The following is a 19100-nucleotide window of genomic DNA, read 5'->3' as shown; positions in this document are numbered from 1 at the left end:
CGACTGGTACCCGACTGGTCGACTGGGTCGACTTGTCGAACCGACTTGTCGACCCAGTCGCCCGACTGGTTCCAGATTTAAAAAAAAAGCCCAGATTCGCAAAAAAAAACCCAGCCCAAGGTATTAAAAGAAGCCCGACTGGTTCAATCGCCCTAGTTCAACTCAGATCTACGAGTCGCGCATCGAATCGCCTCCAGTCGCCCTAATTCACCTCCAGTGGCCTCCAACTTCAAATTTTCACAGGTATGGTTCATATTATTTGCAAAAACAGTACCACACTCATTTATACATACATAACACATATATATACACAGACTCACTGAGTCATATATGTATATATACACAGAATAGTTGTATGTATATATACACACAGTCAAACAATATATATTACACACACACTTATTGAACAGATAATGGAATTAATACACTTGTTTTTTGTTTTTTGTTCATTGTTCAATGTTCCAGCCTCCAGGATAACAGAAAATGGGGGACACAACTGACCCAACTGATCCTAATTATGATCCGTTTAAAGACCCTAAACGGAAGGCCAAGTCAACTGACCCGGGATGGAAATACGGTTTCTGGCCTGATTTGAACAATAAAAATGTGGTGCAGTGCAACCTTTGTAAAAAAAATGTGTGTTCAGGGGTAAGAAGATTGAAGCAGCACCTTGCGGGAGGATATCCGGATGTAGCAATGTGTTTGAAAACTACAACAGCAATTCAGAAAGAAATGAAGGAGTATATTGATAAAGTTGCGAAGAAGCCGGTGACAATGGATGATGATATGAATGTTGACGATGATGAGGTTCCAGTACAAGCTGCATCTACTGCTGCCTCTAATATGCGCAGCCAGGAGGAAACAACATCTAAAAGGAAGAATGTTTTCCAAATACCAGCAACAAAATCAGCCAAGTCGATATCTTCTATGATCCGAAAGACACCTGAAGAAGTAGTTGAGGAGAGACACAGCAAGGGTCCATCTCAAACAACTATTGAAAACTGCACAAAATCTGAAGAAGAGAAGGATAGAGTGAAAATGCATATAGCCAACTTTTTCTATGAATGTGGCATACCATTCAATGCTGCAAACTCTAGGAGTTATGAGATTATGGTTGAGTCTATTGGGCAGTTTGGACCTGGTTTAAAGCCGCCAAGCTATCATGAGTTGCGGGTTCCACTACTTGAGAAAGCAAAGAAAGAGACAGACAAGCTAAGGGAAAGACACGAAAAAGCTTGGAGGCAGTATGGATGTACACTAATGTCTGATGGATGGTCAGATAAGAGGGGGAGACACTTGATTAATTTCCTTGTAAACAGTCCAGAGGGGACCTTTTTCCTCAAATCAGTTGATGTTTCAAGTGAAATTCAGGATGCTGTTATGTTGGCAAATCTGTTTGAAAAACAGATTGATGAGATTGGAAGAGACATTGTTGTTCAGGTATATACTAATGACATAATTACTTTATTTCTTACATTATCTCTAAGTATTGTTGTTTAGGTGAATACTAATGAGTAATGACATAATTATATAGGTTGTGACAGACAATGGTGCTAATTTTAAAGCCGCGGGAGGATTATTATGTCGCCGTATTCCTACACTTTATTGGACTCCTTGTGCCGCACACTGCTTAGACCTAATGTTAGAGGATATTGCCAAGTTGAAGGAGTTTGATTCAACCATCACACATGGCAGAAATATAACCACCTTTGTGTATAGGCATGGTCGACTCTTAAGTGCAATGAGGGAGAAGACATTAGGGAGAGACCTTGTGAGAACAGCAGCTACAAGATTTGCTATGGCTTTCCTCACACTACAAAGTTTACACAAAAATAGGGAGGCCTTGAGAGCATTGTTTGGTGGTGTAGAGTGGTTCAATTCTAAGTTGGTTAAAACTGTTGTCGGAGGAAAAGTGCATGATGCTGCTCTTTCAACAAGGTAAAAAAATATTTATTGTGTCCTTTTTGATAAGAACTATCAAAGAAATACCTACACTTTCTCACTTGTTTTATTAATGCTAGGTTTTGGAATAATGTTGAGGATTGTATTAGAGCATCACAATCACTCTTAGTTGTATTGAGGATTGTTGACGGGGATGAAAAACCGGCTATGGCGGAGATTTGTGCTTCAATGGATTATGCCAAGACTAGGATCAAAGATGCACTTGATAAAAAACCAAGACTTCAAAAAAAAGTCTTAGGAATTATTGAGAGGCGATGGGAGACTCAAATGGAAGTGGAATTATATGGAGCTGCTTTGTTTCTTAATCCCAGAAGATATTTTGAAATCAAAGAAAATGATCATGCATATGCTTCAAAATTGAGGATGAAGTTCAATGATGTTCTTGAAAGGATGGTGCTTGACATAAGTTTGGTGGAAAAGATAAGTGACCAAGCCGATCAATATGATAATTCAAGAAATTCATTTGGAAAGCAATTATCAATTCGGCAAAGGAAATCTAAGAGTCCACGTAAGTACATGATGTTAATTATGAGCTTATGATTAATGATGTTCTTGAAACGGTGCTTGACAATGTTTTTTTTATAATAGTTGATTGGTGGGCTGCTTTTGGTGGCAATACTATTGAGCTAACAATGTTTGCTAAAAGAGTTGTTGGCCTATGTTGTTCCTCATCCGGTTGCGAACGTAATTGGAGCACCTTCGAGTTTGTAAGTAGTTATTTCTTCTAAATTGTGTCGTTATCTACTTAGTAATCACTACTTAATATTGTATTTGTATGCAATTGTCCTATTTCACAGATTCACACCAAGAAAAGGAATAGATTGGAGCATCAACGTTTGAATGATTTGGTGTATATACAATACAACCGAAAAATTGCAACAAGATTCCAAAAGAGGCGTGAAGATGGTAGGAATTTTGATCCTTTGCTTCTAGATGATTTTCAATGGGATAATGAGTGGGTAAATGGAGAAGTTGTTGATCCCGGGGATGAGGAGTTATGGATGGGTGTTGATAGAGCATTGGATGCAACGGAAGGTATGGAAGGACGTCGTAATCCTCGAAGAGGTGGCACTGAGTTAAGTACTTATAATAGACGTGGGCGTGCTTCTACTTCACTTGTAGATGAGGATAATGACATAGAGGAAGATCACATTCCTATCATTTTAAATGATGATGAGAACGTCGATGATGATTATGGACAAAGGCCAAGAACTTCTACTCGCGAAGATGCTACTGATTCGAATACAAATGAAGTCTTTGACCTTGATGATTATGTTTAATTAATTGACTGCATTGTTGTGTTTTTATCTTGCTTTCTTTTAGGTCTTCTAGACTGTTACTATGCACTTGTTATTTTGCATTCCACTTGCTGAACTATTTAAATTTCTGCCCAGTTTTTACAGTTCTGCAGTTCTACTTACTGTCCACTGCCTACATTTTCTGCAATTCTTTGTTTTTCTATGTCCAGATTGTGTATTCTGTTTCTCTGCCTACTGTTTTCTGCTGGCCAGGTATGTATTCTGCATCTCTGTCTTAGTTTACTTTGCTTCTTATAATCCTATTTGTGCAGTCAATTGTGTGTAGAAGTGTAGAATATGTAGATATATATAAAATTACTAATTTTATACTTTGTCGACTAGTGTCGACTAGTCTACGACTAGTCACGACTAGTCTACGACTAGTCACGACTAGTCACGACTCGACTTGCCGGACACTCCGGTCGACTCGACTCGACTTACCGACGTAACAACCATGGTCATTATATATAAAGAAGTCAAACTGAAACAAAGAAGTATGAAAGATGCATCTCATAGTCATAGGCATACACCCCAATCTTCATAAGCTAGCTAAGGTTTCTTGAAACTCTATTTTAACTTGCACAACTGTCACTTAATAAACATGCAAAAAACACAGAGAAGGCTTTAGCCCTTCCAAAACACTGTTCATTATTTGTCAATCGAGTAATCAGTCGCCGTGTATGGTATACCTCTCCCACTTCTTAGTTGGATCATAAATCTGTAAGAAAATGCCGAAAGAGTACATAAGAATTAAAAATGAAGGAAAGCAAAAGGTCTTTAGACCTGTAAATATCATCAAGGAGAGAGCGAGATTACCTCCCATCTTGAGGCGGGGAATATGTGCTTGTTCTTTTCATACCAGTGCCTCTCAACAACTTTGCCAGCATGTGACTGTCAATCAGATAGAGAATAGAGGGTTACTATTTGGAACTCAGTGTAAAACCTGAGAACACTTGTGTGCCAACTGCTAAGGCAAACAAATTATAACAACCTCACACTTTGTAGCATGGGTTATTTTATAACAAGAGAACGACCAGGTAGTGACATGCATTGGCTTTATAAATTCCAGGCACTTGCTACTCCAATCAAAAAATTATTCATCAGGCAACATTTGGCTGAAACAAAAGTTGCCGGGAGCCTAGTGGTGGCATGCATGTGCAGTATTAGGGTTAAGGGGCATTGCTAAATGAACCCTCTTTTCCCATCCCCACTCCACCCCCCAACCCAATAAAATAACAGAGTGTTGTCTTATTGACCATGTAATTTGTTCCATTCCTTAATGTGAACTTATCATGAGATACCTAAACTCTGGTGTAAAGACATATATCAACTAGAAAAATCAACGGCAAGTCAGTTGGTAATTTTTAATCAAGCCTCGACACGTAATTAATACTAGCTAGTCATTTCACATGTTACTTAATGCAGGTCTCAAGAAGATAAATACTACAACAAATGTGTCATACCTCATCCTTCTCTATGGTTGCATCAGCAATTGTTCTGACGTCTTCGTGTACATCAAAGTGGAAAAGCTGTGCAGGACAGAATGTAAAAGACATGTAAGAGACGAGTGATACAGCTTATAGGTTCTAATTGATTAAAATGTATGCTTCAGACTGTCTTCTTATATATGAAGTGTGTGTGTATTGCTATAGATTTTTATACATCCTAAAATTACATCTATCCTTTCCTAGTAAAATGTTTGGAATAATTTATGTACATTTCAAAGGCATATACAAGGAATTACAAGTTATTTAACATACCGGTCCACTTTTCCCCCTTGCCTTGTTAACAATCAGCTCATAGAAACTGTGTTGCTGATCATTAAAGATCATGGAAAAAGTAGTTAATATATTAGATAGTCCCAAGAGACAGAATGTTGAAAATCAACCTACCAATGTTCAATTCGAGACGAAATTTAAGATTAGAGCTGCTTACATGGGGGATAATGAGGTCTTCTTTCACATAAAGCAAATTCTCTACTGAAGCTGTTCGAATCTCTCGAAATTCTGGTGCAAGTTGCTGTTGCACAGCCCGAAGGAACTCACCAATGGAATCACCTTTCCGAACCTGATTACAGAAATAATAAGATCATAATGGAGAAAGGGTCCCGCGGGAGGGGGGAGGGGAGACAGAGTAGTTGCTAATAACCTGGAGCACCCGGCGGTGACCAGCTCCATCATAGTAGCTGTAAGTAATTTGAAGAGGTTCATCTACAAATCATGAGAAAACAAGTTAAGCAATTATTTGTCAAGATGAAGAAAATGTTACAAGGTTAGGAAAATCACTTTTAATATGCTCTTGTTCACAAAGCCACTGTTTCCTTAGCCTTTCACGTTCTGCTTGTTCCTCCGCCTCTCTCTCACTGTAGAAGTATGCTTCACACACCAAAGGTAAAGCATGAATATATGCTAAATTGCTAATAGATCAATCCATATACAGATACTATATTGACAAGTTGATAAAGGAAATATACACACACAAAGAAAACTTAATATTGAAGAGAAACAGACCTGTCTGGCAAGAAACTAGTTTCTACTGTGGGATCTTTGCCAAAACCTCTGTGTCCAAAGTTGTTTGATTCCTTATTATCTGCAGGTACTTGATTTGAAATGGCATGTTAACAGAGGATGAGAGAATACTAACAAAGGACACAAGCATCAACACCGCATAAATATTCACTCCAAATATAGTGGATTGTCCTTAAATACACATCTATTACAATCCTCTTTTATTATAAACAAAAGTCTAGTTAAGTTCCAGTCTTCAATTATTTAGAAATGCCTACTATCACATTCATAGAGCTAAAGAAAACATTAGTTCCTGGAAGGCCCCCCAATCAAGCAATGTTTGATATATAATTTCCCTCGTTAAGGCTAAGCATCCGGTTGTCGATCGTGATATACATTGAGCACTACCTTGATATGTACCCTATTTCACACTTCCAAACAAAAGTAAGCTACAAAGCTCAACTTCATGTACTTCTAAATACAGTAGAAATCAGTGTTATATAAACAATAAAAAAGAGCAATACGATGTATAATGACTTGAACTTTCACTCAATATATAATTACACTTACTGTTGTCCCCGTCTTCTTCTTCACATCCATTCTCAAGGTCATCCGAAAATGATAATCGAGGATTCACCCTTATCTTTCGCTTTTTCAATTTCTGCATTTGAATCTCCTCCTCTCTGCATTGGAGTACAAGAAATAATATAATAAGCATTAGAAAAAACATTATAATTTACCGCCTTGTCGCTGAAATAAAACTCACTCTTGTTGAAGCTTTTGAAGTTTTTCCTTCTCTTCTTCTTCAATTTTAGTACGAATATTAACTCTCTACATAGCATCAAATAATTGTTAGCAGTGTATCTGTAAGTGAAATACAAAGTAAATCAATCAATAACTAACTGGCGATATTTAGTATTTTATACCTTCTCAACATACTGCTCCCTTGTAACCAGTCCCACTGTTTCCTTCTTAAATGCAGTCTCAAGAATCTGATAATAATAATAAACCAAAGTTGTAAAGTACAAATGTATCAAAATTTAAAGCTATACATGAGCAGATATACATATACAGAACGATAACCCCTCCAACAACCGACCTTAATTTTATCGTAAAACTCAACCAATCTTATAAAAACGAATGCCTCACTAAAATCACATTTAATCATCTATATCTCTCTCTTTGTATACATATGATGTGTCCATAGATGTCCCTTTAAACTAAAAACAATTTCAACGCAAAGTGCAAATGGATCTGAGACCGTAATTTGTCATATCGGTGAGTTGTCTATACTAACTTGACCAATGATTTGTAGCCTGTTTTACAAATTTGTAACTATAATAATTTGTAGTATAACATGACCTCGTTTACTATAACCCGTCAATCTCCCCAACACACAAAAAAGATCGCATTAGCACATTTGTTTATATATTAATTCATATGTTCAATATCGGGCAGCAACGTAAGCTTGACATTATGACATCAGAGTCATGATACAGCAATTAAAAAGATCAAATACATGACAGCGTGGTGATATCTATAACATCAAAGCATAACCCTAACTGAAGAAAACCAAGATACCAAATCAACACAATTTATAATTATATATGAAGATGAATCAAAGAATTAAACAGAAACAAACCTCGGAAGTACCAGAGCCAAATTGAAGGAGACCCGATTGACCTTTAGTAGTAGCAGACTTGTTTTTAAGTTCTTGAATCTTTTTTCTCTCTGCTTCTCTTTGTTTTTCGAGCCTTCGGATCCTAACTGCATCTTGGGCCGTGCCCACATACCCGTCTCCCATACCCGACATCTTCACACCTCAACTGCTACTGCAATATTTTCTTTTGCTTTAGGGATTTCAGTTTAGGGTTTTCGCCTGTTTATCAACTAGTTTCTGGGACGTATCCAAATTGTGGAACCCAATCGTGTTTTTGGAGGCAAACAAAACTGCTAAAAAAACAGGGTACACGGGTCCGGTCATATGGGTTCAGGACCTTAATGTCTTGGTAAAGGCCCTATAAATATAACAAAAAATAGTGTTTTAATAATTTAGGACATTTTTTTAATACATGAACCCCAACAACATATCTTATAATTGTGATTTATTATTAAACTAATAATTTATATGAATTAGTATTGGAGTCAAGTGAAAAAGTTTAAGGAGAGAGATGTATTGAAATGGTGGAAAGTTAATATTTTAATGAGAAAATTAGTTTAGAACATGCTCAGAAGTGCCTCAAAAATGAGGCACTTGTTGGATGTCTTAGTGGTTAAGACGCCACTAGGACATTGTTGGAGTACACATTTCATCCAATTGCCTTATAATTTAACTTTAGACATCAATTTAGGACATTGTTGGACTTGCTCTTGGTAGCCCAACTCAATTAAGTTTTAAGTTTATAAATTTTCAATCCAATTCATAAACAATAACTTAAAATCCAATTCATAAAATATAATTTAGTTTGGATCCACTGATCGGATCAATGAAAGTCATAAAACAAATGAAATTCAAAAACAAATCGTAAAGGAAGTAAGTAGAGGTGGCAATATGGTTGTAAAAAAACCAAATCAAAATTGTGAATTTGGATCAATATGAAATCACATTTAAGAAAATGGATTTGGTTTGGTTTCTAGTCTCACATTTCTCACAAAATATGGATCTAACTATATTTCAACTATATTTGTGTCTCCCTTTTAATATTTTTTATAACTCTTCCCACACACTATGTGACGGACCCAACATAATTAACCGACTAAAGCATGCATAAACGATAAATAAACTAGAATTATAGAGTTATGAAATATTAGAACTAAAATCTAAATCCACAATCCCCGGATCACCAGGAATGAGTATGAACAACATCTAAAGTTATTACAACCCAAATAGAAATCCAAATCAAGTCTAAGTCATACTACAGTTTTTAAATCCCAAAAGATTAGAAGAAATTAACTAGGGAACTACGAGTTCCCAACCTGCTCCATCATACGGCGGTAAGCAATCCCGTTGCCTGAGGTGGATTTACGTGCGGTCTGCTTGAAACGGGCCATTCTCGGGTTTCACTGAAAGGTTATAACAACAACAATATATATATGAGCATAAAGCTCAGCAAGTGAAAACAGTAATAAGACAGTTCACAATATGCAATATAATCAAGTGCAAAAGCAACAATAGATATCACAAGGTATAAACACAAGTAAAGGTGCAATGTGGGATATCAATTTATTGGAATTGGAAACACACAGCGCTACGAGCATTGAGGGGTGATCAGCCCACACCAAGCTCCGAACCACATAAAGTGATTCAACCAGGGAGGATCCTCGGCACACATTGGCCATAAACAGACATCAGGCTCCCCGCTACTGATGCTGCAATAATTGACTAGCGCCTCAGTCTTAAGTAAAATATTAACCAATTCCTTTTAAGGTCATTTCAAATCAAATCATTTTCAAAAAGGGGTCTTGATCAAAGACAAGTTATAAGCAAGGGTGTTTTCAAAATACAAGCGATCTTTCAAAAGTAAAGGATGTTATTAAGATCAGGGTTCCAAATGAGATAATTCAGTTTAATGTGGGGTATCAAGTTCTCATTATTCATCAAGGGACTATTGGAGTATAATCATGTGGTTGTAAGGTGATATTACATGAAAAAGGTAATTCAAGTGTTAAGGGTACTATTGGAATCCAAAGTCATGATCACAAGGGGTGATAAGGTAATTCAGTCCTAAATAAACAGTAATTCAACGTTCACAGGGTATACAGTTACAAAGCAAGTATAAAGGAAGAGTTTCACTTGCCTGGATAAAGCTTACTAAACTCCTGTATAGATGCTTCTAGGGGTTCCTTGCCTAGCCTCCTACTTGCACCTATAATTAGTAGTATCCTCGTCACTAACTACCCTTTCGCGTATAAATATATATATATATATATATATATATATATATATATATATATATATATATATATATATATATATATATATATATATATATATATATATATATAATATATACATATATATACAATATACACTTAAACTTAATTAAAACAAGTAGCATGATCATCAAGTAATACACATAGCAAGTAAGGCATGGTACTTTATCATTTAACTATTATCACTTAAGAATCTCTAACTACACCTAAGTCACTTAAGCATTTAATCAAGTAACACATAAGGTCTAAGACCAATACCTCCTAACTATACTCTACTGACCTCAATTTAACAAATTAATAGTAAGGCACTCTTGTGCCCCACTACCCAAGACTTACAAGTGAAGTGCAACCTAAGTGACTCACTAGTATGCTTACCTTGGCGACACTTGTGTGCCTTGGTAAAAGAATGCATCTACACTAAGTGAATTGACTTAAACTAATTTGCACTCTCTAATATGACTTAAAACTAACTCATGGACTCAATATGAGGTCAAGGCCTCACTGATGACACACTCAAATGCAATGCATCCTAAGTTGGTACTAGAATGTGACTCCATGTGTGACACTTGTGTTCCTTAGTGGAAATGAGGCATCTCCACATAGGGTATTCACTCCAAACCAATTTCTAAAGGTTGACACAATCTTAAACTAACATTATGAAGTGGTATGACTCAAAGGCCTTGCCTATATAGGTCCTTAAAAACTAGTGTACCAAAGTGACCATTCTGCCTTGGCAGTTTGGCACCTCTTGGGGGTTTTGGCAAAAACAAGTGTTTCCACTATGTGCCTTGGTGAAATTGTGACTCTTCTGGATACTTAAGACTTAAATCTAAGTTGTGCACTTGGAATGACACTAAGGCCTTGCTCAGGCCTCCTTGGGCCTCTAAACAAAGTTGGCACAGAGCACCCTGCCCTGCTGTGGGGACTGCCATGAACTTAACAACTTGAGACTCACTAAACTCACTCACTACACCAATCCAGTGACTCAAATAGCTTCCTAATACTTCCCTAAACTCATCTAAATCAATGCCCCATGAGGGCCTCATCAATGACAAGGTTTTAACCACTCAAGGATACAATTAATCCTAAAGTGCCCTGTTCTGCCCTATACTCAAAGATGTGTGTGTGCATCTATGTAAGTGATTGTTTTTATGACTTTTATGGCTACTGGAGACTTGTATACATCAAGTCCCAACTCCAGGAGACTTGGGCCTATGAGGGCCTAAGCATGACACATCTATTTCTCATGGTTTCTAAGGTGCAAAAATCTGCCATGGTGTGTGTGTGTCTCCTTCCACCTTAACACCCTCCAAACACCACAAACCAACAAACCAAGCCTCAAATCTTATGCTACAATATTCATACACCTACTGACTAGTCACACAAAGCAAGATATTACAAAATTTAACCATCCAAGAGCACAAAACCGAGGCATATATAGAGGTAAAACAGAGCAGAATTTCAGGGGCATATATATATGCATAATTTCGACTATAACACATGGTAATTCTCACAAATAACTATCATTCATCATTTTAAACTATCATATATGTTAAGAACTAACCATATCTCACAAGAATCATGGCATGCATTACTCAAAAATCACATACAAAGTTCAATTTCATGATATTGCATACGGTTTTCACTTAAAGCAACATGCATCACTAGAGTTTCTTATACATAGCTTTAACTCATCTTATAACATCAAAATACTAACATGCAAGGGCTGAAATCACACCAAATTCTTACCAAAGCATCACACCCTTCGAATATACAAGAAACCAAACTCAAAAACCATCAAAAACTCCAAAAACCAAACCATTCCCTCGGCTCTCTTTAAGTTCATTGCCGAGGGTGATGAACAAGTGCTTTTTGGCTAAAATGAGATGTAAAACCTCACCAAAAACACAACAAGATCATCATATAGGAACCTCCAAAATGGTGACTCTAAATCCACAAGGATCAAAGCCCCATTTCGGCTCCAAATCAACATGCATTACAAGTTTCTAACCTCAAGTGAAGATGCAAGCTTAGAGAGTGAAAGTCTTGGCCTCCAAAAGCTTGAAATGAAAAAGAATGGAAGAAAATGGTGGAGAGAGGGGAGGGTTTAGAGATTCAGCCGAGAGAGAGGGTGAGGGAGAGAGAAGAGAGAGATGAGAGGAGTGGGTTTGCTTGTTGTTGGTGTAAATGAATATGTGAGGTGTGGAAGCATGTGATTATTTGTTTTCTAGTGTTTTGACTTGACCAACTAATGGTAGTGGAGTGTAGAATGACTTGCTTGTCCTCTCTTCAAGTGTTAGAGAATTTGCATGCAAGGGTAATGTAGTCTTTTGATAATTAATAAAAGTGTGATTAAAAGAGTATTAAAAGAATGAGTTTTAGTAAATAAAGTACAAATCGATAAATCATGAAATTAAGATCACAAATAATATGAGATTTTAGAAGTTTAATAAAATAGTTTTCACAAATTTTGGACAAGGAATGAATTTTAAAAGAAATATTACAAGTAAAGCTCTAATAGTCACATTTCACATAAATATAAAACACGAATATAATACACGTAAAACCTCGAGAAGAATATATACAATGAAACGCTATTTTACAAGTTAAAGTTTATCGGCTACTCGCAATTTATCAAATATCACTAAATCGCATATATCTCAACTATTATTTAATCGGGTAACGGCAACGATCACATTTATTAATGTAAAGCCAAAACCGTCGCAACTAGTAATATTATTTAATCGCGTAGCGAGAATTATTCGTCAAAAGTCATATAAGTACATTATAACGATATACGAAAGTCACGTAACGATAAACGAGTCAAATTCACATAATTTGGCAATTAAAACACGAAATTTTATATATCACCAAAATGAAATACTGTAATATATATAAGTCAAATATTACAGGCGTTACACACTATTTTTCTTTTTGAAAGTTACAACACATGCATACCCCATAATTCAAACTCATGATTTTCTTGGAGAAGCCAAGAGTTTGAACCACTACATCAACTCACACACCCACACATGCTATTGTTATATTTACTCTTCATTACATTGTCATTTGAGTGTATTAATTTTTGTTCATCATAACAATATTTGTTTTTACTTATTAAACTAGTTTATCCATAATTCAAACTAAAACCACAACCACATTTATTAATATATGGTTTGGAAATGGTTTTGGTTCATTTATCCAGACTAAATCCATTTTATGAGATCCAAAACCAAACCAATCACACATTTTGCCACCTTTAGTTGTAAGTTCTTACGTTAAGGAATGAAGATATTAGATACAGTAATAAATAACTATCACTTTTCATTAATTGACATGAGAGTTGTTAATATTACAAAGCTATATTGTATCAAAAATATAGTATAATCTATTATAGGGTCATGTTTCGTTTGGAACCCTTAACCAAAGAACCCTTAAAATCTTCTGGTATTAATAAGGGTTCTGCAGCAGAACTACATATGCAAAAAGTGTCGTGTTCATGTATTATATTTTAAAATTATTTTTGAACTCACACAACGATGCAAAAAACATGTATTTAGATTTAAATCCTGAAAATCTATTTAACATTTGCTTAATGGTTTTATAGTTATATTTTAAATATCGGTTTTCTCTTGAGCGCGAGTGTGCGACCCATCTATTATATAATTTCTTTCTAGTACTATATAATATATCAACAAACATCATAATGAAACTACACAAAATGAATCTTTTAAATAGTTAATCAAGCGATTTTGTGACAAGTTTTATCCGAGGTGTTATGCCTAGATTCGACATAGCCCCGGTAGGCCCACGTTCTTCAAATATAAATCAGAAAAACGGATTCTTCCATTTTAATTGATGAAGATTACTAGCTCTCCAGCCTAGTATAAGAATTGGGCGAAGTCCCATGAGCTCATTATTCTCACTTCACAATTGGGCCACCCTTACTTAGGAATTATCAAGACTTCAAGGCCTCCCTTCTACGAAAGGGGTCGCTATAGATGCAGTAATAACCCCCGGGCTCGCTACACCCGAGGTTGCTATGATTAGGGTCTCTACATCTCGGCATCGTTTACGTCGAGGTCGTTAGTCTTAGGGGTCATCCTCATTGGGCTCATTCTCCAGCAAGGCTTTTTGGTCTCATCACTTTTACTCCAAGATGGCCTCAACTGAGGGGTCACCATCTTTATACACCAAGTCCCTTGTGAGCTCTCTCTACGGCTACTCAGTACTCATTATGTTTTGGATTCTTACACCCCCACTAGAGGATGATCAAGACATGGGGATTTATGACCAGTCCCGGCTCAGGCAGTATAAGTATATCTTATGGGGTCTCTACCTCTAATCTAATGGGTTTTTAACCTCTACTTGCTGAATCGTTATCTGTAAATCTAAATGTAAAGACAATCCTATCTGTTACACATGAACGATAACTCAATAATAAAACATGACATGTAAACAATAATACGCCAACACCAGAACCAGAAAACACGAAGTCAAAGGTTGAGGAATCCATCTACAATCTTGAAGGAATAAATTCACTAGAAGAAGTTCATTAATATGTTCATGCCTCAGTGAAAAATAAAGATTGAAGTATTCAAGATGTGGAAGCAATGAAAATGCTGTCTAAATACTTGAAAGATAACATTGCAACCCTTGAAGTCAGATATACCAAAAATCATTATGATTCCAGATTATCTTGGTTGGTTGTTTATAATCAACAAACTGTACCATAACTAATCCGGAACCGATTGATCAATATTTGCTGACAAAGACGATACAAAGTTTAACTTTAGTGTTAGCCGCTTGTGAACTAGACCAGTGCACTAAGGTTCAGCACATACAGAGTTGTACTTAGCATTTATCAATCGGAGAGATATTTATTTAGTCATCAGTTCCAAAGCAAGACCATGCATAGCCTCTGCCATCTGTGCCAAGTCTACTGCTATATTTGCCATTTTTCAAAGCTTCCATAGAAAGTCAAATCTGGAAGTGACAAATACATTATATGTGTGTGTCTACATTTAATTTTTAATTGTATATGCACAAATATGTTTATATATATGATAAAAATGTATATGTTTTTTAAACATATGTTGTTAGGCCTAAAACCACTATAGGGGGGGTTAAAATACAATGGATACATTCAATTCGATTAAACAAACACAATGTAAAATAAATTTCAGCTTTTATTTCAATAATAAAATCTGATACAATGATGGAATAACTCCTCTCTGAGTGATTTATAATTTATCACTAAGAGCTGTTAGGTTACAAGAATGATGATGTTTTATTCGATAACATATCTAGTGTAAACCTATGTTGATACTCTACTGATTTTCCTCCTGAAACATATCAATCAGTGAATATATATCTTCATTAATTAGTGTAGATCTTCTCTCGAAAATCAACTGCCTATAAATTCCGAGATACTTTCATTGTCTAGACTCTCACATTTCCCTGTCTCCCGATAAACTCTAATATGATTTGCCGACACTAATGAGAGAGTTTAAGTGTTATCAAAACAATTTGTAAATTTTGTCAATAATTTCACATGTCAGGTTATTTACTTTCCTTAATTAAAAATGTAAAAATTTTGCATGAATTGATAAGTATATTTTAAAAATAAAAATAATTAAATTTTAATTTAAAATTTTTAAATAGAATATAAAAATTTTAGAATGTGATTTAAATTGAAAACCCGTGTCTCGTACAAATGTTTAGGCTAGTTTTATTATAATTATGATGCAGTTTAACTAAATATTAGTATATGCATATGTATATGTTATTTTCTGATAATTATATAAATAAAAAAATGTTTATCTATTTATCATAATAGATGGTTCCGTTCAGTTTTTTTCAGTTTGATTTTAACTTAAAACCAAAACCGCAATCATAATTATTAGAATTGGTTCGGTTTTATCCGGTTTGATTTTCGTCAATTTTATTTAAATTAGATTTTCTGACTCAACCGGTGTCTGACTGTACTACCATTATCTTTTATTTTTATTTTTTCGCTAAATATGCTATTTACAGTACAGCACTATCATGACATATTGCATATTTGCATATTTAAAAAACAAATATATATAGTCGGGTCGAATAAAAAGCAGTTGGGTATAGATTAGGTCAAATACCTGGCAAAATGTTAATGGAATAATTGATGAATCGGAGAAGATGGATGAATTCAATTTCAGTCAATCAATGGAAGACCCAACTCAATCTTTATCCGAATTTAATCCACGCCCAATCTCCACTAGATTGCATCCTGATTCAAGGTTCCCCCAATCTCATCTATCATATATTACTTGTATTTATCTATGTGTGTGTAATTGTATGTGCTTAACTTATTATAAAGTTAGGAACTTTAATTTTATGTGGATTGAACCTATGGTTGTTTTGAGCTGTCGGCTTTATGATTTTTGTGTTTCCTCTTGATAAATGCTTGTTTGTGAATATTGGATTTTTCCAAAATTTATAAATATGGACTGTGAGCTTATCTTTATAGTAATTATTAAGAAAATAGCTCTTGGAGAGTAAAGATTGATTTATGTTTGGTACTTAGAATTGGAAATCTCCAAAGCGCTGGAAGCTTGAAACTATAGAAGGGGTCTATTTTTTTCCCAAAGATTAATTAGTTTATGTGATTCTAAATGCGATTTATAATAGCATGAAAATGGTTAAGCAGGGCACACAAAAGTAGGAGATAGATGACTGTGTCGATCAATTTATCTTATGTAGATAAGCACCTGCTTCAGAGTAAGATTTGTAACTTAATTTTGCTCACGGACCCAAAGAGCACATGTATGCGGTAAGTTGTTTAATTTGATAACTTTTTCTGCCAGCATGATTAGAAACCGTACTAGTAAGTACCTTCCTGACCAAAGTTGTGCTGTTGCCATCCGTGGCAGCAAAGACCACGCACTTTACTTGTCGATTTTAACACGTAACTGCTTGCCATGAAGGATTGACTTCTTGAAAGAGTGAATTTTTAGAGTAGCTCTATATATGTGTAGTGGTTTTGCACTGCTTTGTTCCAAATCTCAACTTAAAAGTACATTGAGCCCTGGCATCTGCTTTGCATGTATGTTGGTAAGCTGCATTATTGATTGTGTTATGCTCCTAATACTAAAATATGACCTTTAGATTTTCTTTTTTCCCATACACACACACATATATTTGTGTATAATTTTGAATTGTTATCTTATATTAAATAACTACAAGTTATTGTATATATAACCACAGGGCAGAAGCAGACCCCGGTGAATGCAATGTTGCAAGAAAAGTTCAGAAGGCCGACCGTGAGAAGTTGAGGAGAGACCGTCTTAATGAGCAGTTCACTGAGTTGGGAAACACACTTGGTAAATTAATGTATATTTTACTAAGTTTTATTTGTTATGTAATAGAATGGGCCTAAACATTACCGTAAAAAAATGTAGCTATTGATCAGTTGGACTTGTATGAGTTTATAGCAAAATTATTTAAGCTTTGGTTTTTATATGATTAAGCAGGGTTAGCAAAATTTGGCATTCTTATCTCCATATTTCATCTGCAATTCTAACATTGATCACAGGAGCTAAAAAGGGAAATACTCCTTATCTAACATAATCTTCATAGCCTTATGTATTCCGTGTTTTGAACTGGGAAAATTGTCCTACAAGCATAAAAATTAAAGCCTATGTCAAATATAACATAATCTTCATAGCCTTATGTATTCCGTGTTCTTTCTAATCTTTGAACTCTGTGGTATACTTGAAGTCACTTAAAAAAGTTGTTTTCATTGACAAGTTGTTTCAATATTTATTGTCTCGAAGTTATTCAGGAAAAAGTCGTTCTTACAAACATGATGTTTAAATATTTTCTCCTCTTCTTTTGGACTTTGAAGTAATGACGTAAAACTGTAGTGCAGATCCTGATAGGCCGAAGAATGACAAAGCGTCCATTCTTGGGGATACAATTCAAGTTCTGAGAGATTTGACTACCCAAGTTGATAAATTAAAAGCAGAGTATGCTACACTTACTGAAGAATCCCGTGAGGTGATGATTTTTTTTTGGTGGTTTCAACGTATTTAGTGAAACCGGTTCGAACAAATTATGAGGCCTTTTCTGTTTCAGTTAACTCAGGAGAAGAATGATCTTAAAGAGGAGAAGGCATCCTTAAAGTCTGATATCGATAACTTAAATCTACAGTATCAGCAAAGAATCAGGGCTATGTATCCATGGGGGGGCATGGATCCTTCAGTTGTTATGCACCCTCCTTCTTACCCCTACCCGGTCCCAATGCCAATGGCTCCTGGTCCGATTCCTATGCACCCATCTATACAGCCTTACCATTACTTTGGAAATCAAAACCCTGCACTTGTTCCTAACCCTTGTTCTACTTTCATACCATACTTAACCCCCAATACAATTATAGAACAGCAATCTCGTACTGTAAATCCGGTAGTGCAAGCAAGTAGTAGGTCCCGTATTTCAAGCAAGCAAGATTCTAGACAGAGATCTTCAGATCATGGGGAAAGCAAGGCTGTTGAAGATTCTGATGATGTTGCAACAGATCTTGAGCTGAAAACACCTGGATCTACTGCTGATCAAGTCAGTGATAATAAGCTCATTTGAAGAACTGTTTAAAATGTATTAGAAGCTATTAATTTAAGGACTGCGACATCATTAAAACTATCATCACTTCATTGCAGGATTCTTCATCGAGGCAGCAGAAACCTAAGAAATCTTCGAGGAAAGACAGAACCTTGTCAGATGGGAATTCTTCTAGCCGGTGTTCATCATCTCATTCTGTGCTGGTGAGCTCATCGGATAGTGTTTTTGGTGCTGGCATTGGATCTGATGATACAGAGAAGGAACAACAAAAATAGATCATCATTTTCCACATCTTTATCTATAATCTTATATGCAATGCTGTTCTTTTAGTGTGTAATATAATTGTGAACAAATTTGTTGTGCAAGCTAATTGTGTTGACATGTGAATTAGCTGATATATTGACTTATAAATATTTAAGTAATCATGGTATATTTTGAAATCAAAATTTTCAAAAAATTGAAATTTTTATATCTTTCAAAAATCACCAAATTCTAACCTTCATGACTTGTAGGGATGGGTATTTGACCCGCTCGACCCCGATTCAATCGCCTTCCCGTTCGGGTTGGGGGTTTGGCAAATTTTTCAGGGGCCGCGAAAGGGAAGAGAAGGCCAGGTTGGGGTTTTGGGAATTTTTTGGGGGCAGGGAAGGGCGAAGGGAGAAGGTTTTATTAAAAAATTCGGGGATAGGATCTGGGTCGGGGCTTCGTGTCTCCCCGTCCGATCCCCGACGTCGATTGTATATATACACATAAATGATAATATATTTATATATATTATACTAAATAAATTATTAAAAATATATAT

At 35.6% G+C, this 19100-nt stretch overlaps 4 protein-coding genes across 5 annotated transcripts; 3 read left to right on the top strand and 1 right to left on the bottom strand.

Moving 5' to 3' along the window:
- Positions 1-413: 413 nt before the first annotated feature.
- On the top strand, positions 414-1942 carry LOC135147161 (uncharacterized). The gene is made up of 2 exons (XM_064080011.1): positions 414-1440; positions 1535-1942. Exons 1-2 carry the CDS (start codon positions 484-486, stop codon positions 1940-1942), a joined length of 1365 nt encoding a protein of 454 aa, XP_063936081.1. The 5' UTR covers positions 414-483.
- Positions 1943-2303: 361 nt separating this feature from the next.
- LOC108203625 (uncharacterized) lies at positions 2304-3376 on the top strand. The gene is made up of 3 exons (XM_017372624.2): positions 2304-2470; positions 2551-2669; positions 2760-3376. The coding sequence occupies exons 1-3, from the start codon at positions 2326-2328 to the stop codon at positions 3240-3242; spliced, it is 747 nt and encodes a 248-aa protein (XP_017228113.2). The 5' UTR covers positions 2304-2325; the 3' UTR covers positions 3243-3376.
- A 330-nt stretch (positions 3377-3706) lies between these two features.
- LOC108224933 (protein XAP5 CIRCADIAN TIMEKEEPER) lies at positions 3707-7759 on the bottom strand. Of its 2 annotated transcripts, none has more exons than XM_017399698.2 (12): positions 7410-7759; positions 6694-6759; positions 6534-6598; positions 6338-6450; positions 5771-5858; positions 5546-5622; positions 5409-5470; positions 5196-5327; positions 5021-5074; positions 4724-4789; positions 4077-4151; positions 3707-3978 (listed from the first exon to the last, which is right to left on the bottom strand). In XM_017399698.2, exons 1-12 carry the CDS (start codon positions 7578-7580, stop codon positions 3928-3930), a joined length of 1020 nt encoding a protein of 339 aa, XP_017255187.1. In that variant the 5' UTR covers positions 7581-7759; the 3' UTR covers positions 3707-3927. The 2 variants fall into 2 exon arrangements, with proteins under 2 accessions (XP_017255187.1, XP_017255188.1); XM_017399699.2 differs by having other exon boundaries at positions 5771-5849; positions 7410-7721.
- Positions 7760-15793: 8034 nt separating this feature from the next.
- Positions 15794-18720, top strand: LOC108224595 (transcription factor bHLH121). Its single transcript, XM_017399266.2, has 5 exons — positions 15794-15978; positions 16946-17061; positions 17610-17737; positions 17816-18292; positions 18394-18720. The coding sequence occupies exons 1-5, from the start codon at positions 15878-15880 to the stop codon at positions 18568-18570; spliced, it is 999 nt and encodes a 332-aa protein (XP_017254755.1). The 5' UTR covers positions 15794-15877; the 3' UTR covers positions 18571-18720.
- The last annotated feature ends 380 nt before the right edge of the window (positions 18721-19100 follow it).

Source organism: Daucus carota, chromosome 6 (genome assembly GCF_001625215.2).
Source record: "Daucus carota subsp. sativus chromosome 6, DH1 v3.0, whole genome shotgun sequence".
NCBI classification, from domain to species: Eukaryota; Viridiplantae; Streptophyta; class Magnoliopsida; order Apiales; family Apiaceae; genus Daucus; species Daucus carota.
The sequence above is the reverse complement of the archived record's forward strand: the minus strand, read 5'-3'. Positions and strand labels throughout refer to the sequence as shown.

Coding starts and splice junctions, on each gene's coding strand:
- LOC135147161 (XM_064080011.1), top strand. CDS start 484: ATGGGGGACACAACTGACCCAACTGATCCTAATTATGATCCGTTTAAA. Junction 1,441..1,534: donor GAAGAGACATTGTTGTTCAG/GTATATACTAAT, acceptor ATAATTATATAG/GTTGTGACAGACAATGGTGC.
- LOC108203625 (XM_017372624.2), top strand. CDS start 2,326: ATGAAGTTCAATGATGTTCTTGAAAGGATGGTGCTTGACATAAGTTTG. Junction 2,471..2,550: donor AAGGAAATCTAAGAGTCCAC/GTAAGTACATGA, acceptor TTTTTATAATAG/TTGATTGGTGGGCTGCTTTT. Junction 2,670..2,759: donor ATTGGAGCACCTTCGAGTTT/GTAAGTAGTTAT, acceptor CCTATTTCACAG/ATTCACACCAAGAAAAGGAA.
- LOC108224933 (XM_017399698.2), bottom strand. CDS start 7,580: ATGTCGGGTATGGGAGACGGGTATGTGGGCACGGCCCAAGATGCAGTT. Junction 6,760..7,409: donor TTGGCTCTGGTACTTCCGAG/GTTTGTTTCTGT, acceptor TATTATTATCAG/ATTCTTGAGACTGCATTTAA. Junction 5,075..5,195: donor AAGACCTCATTATCCCCCAT/GTAAGCAGCTCT, acceptor TTTAATGATCAG/CAACACAGTTTCTATGAGCT.
- LOC108224595 (XM_017399266.2), top strand. CDS start 15,878: ATGGATGAATTCAATTTCAGTCAATCAATGGAAGACCCAACTCAATCT. Junction 15,979..16,945: donor AGATTGCATCCTGATTCAAG/GTTCCCCCAATC, acceptor ATATAACCACAG/GGCAGAAGCAGACCCCGGTG. Junction 17,738..17,815: donor TTACTGAAGAATCCCGTGAG/GTGATGATTTTT, acceptor TTTCTGTTTCAG/TTAACTCAGGAGAAGAATGA.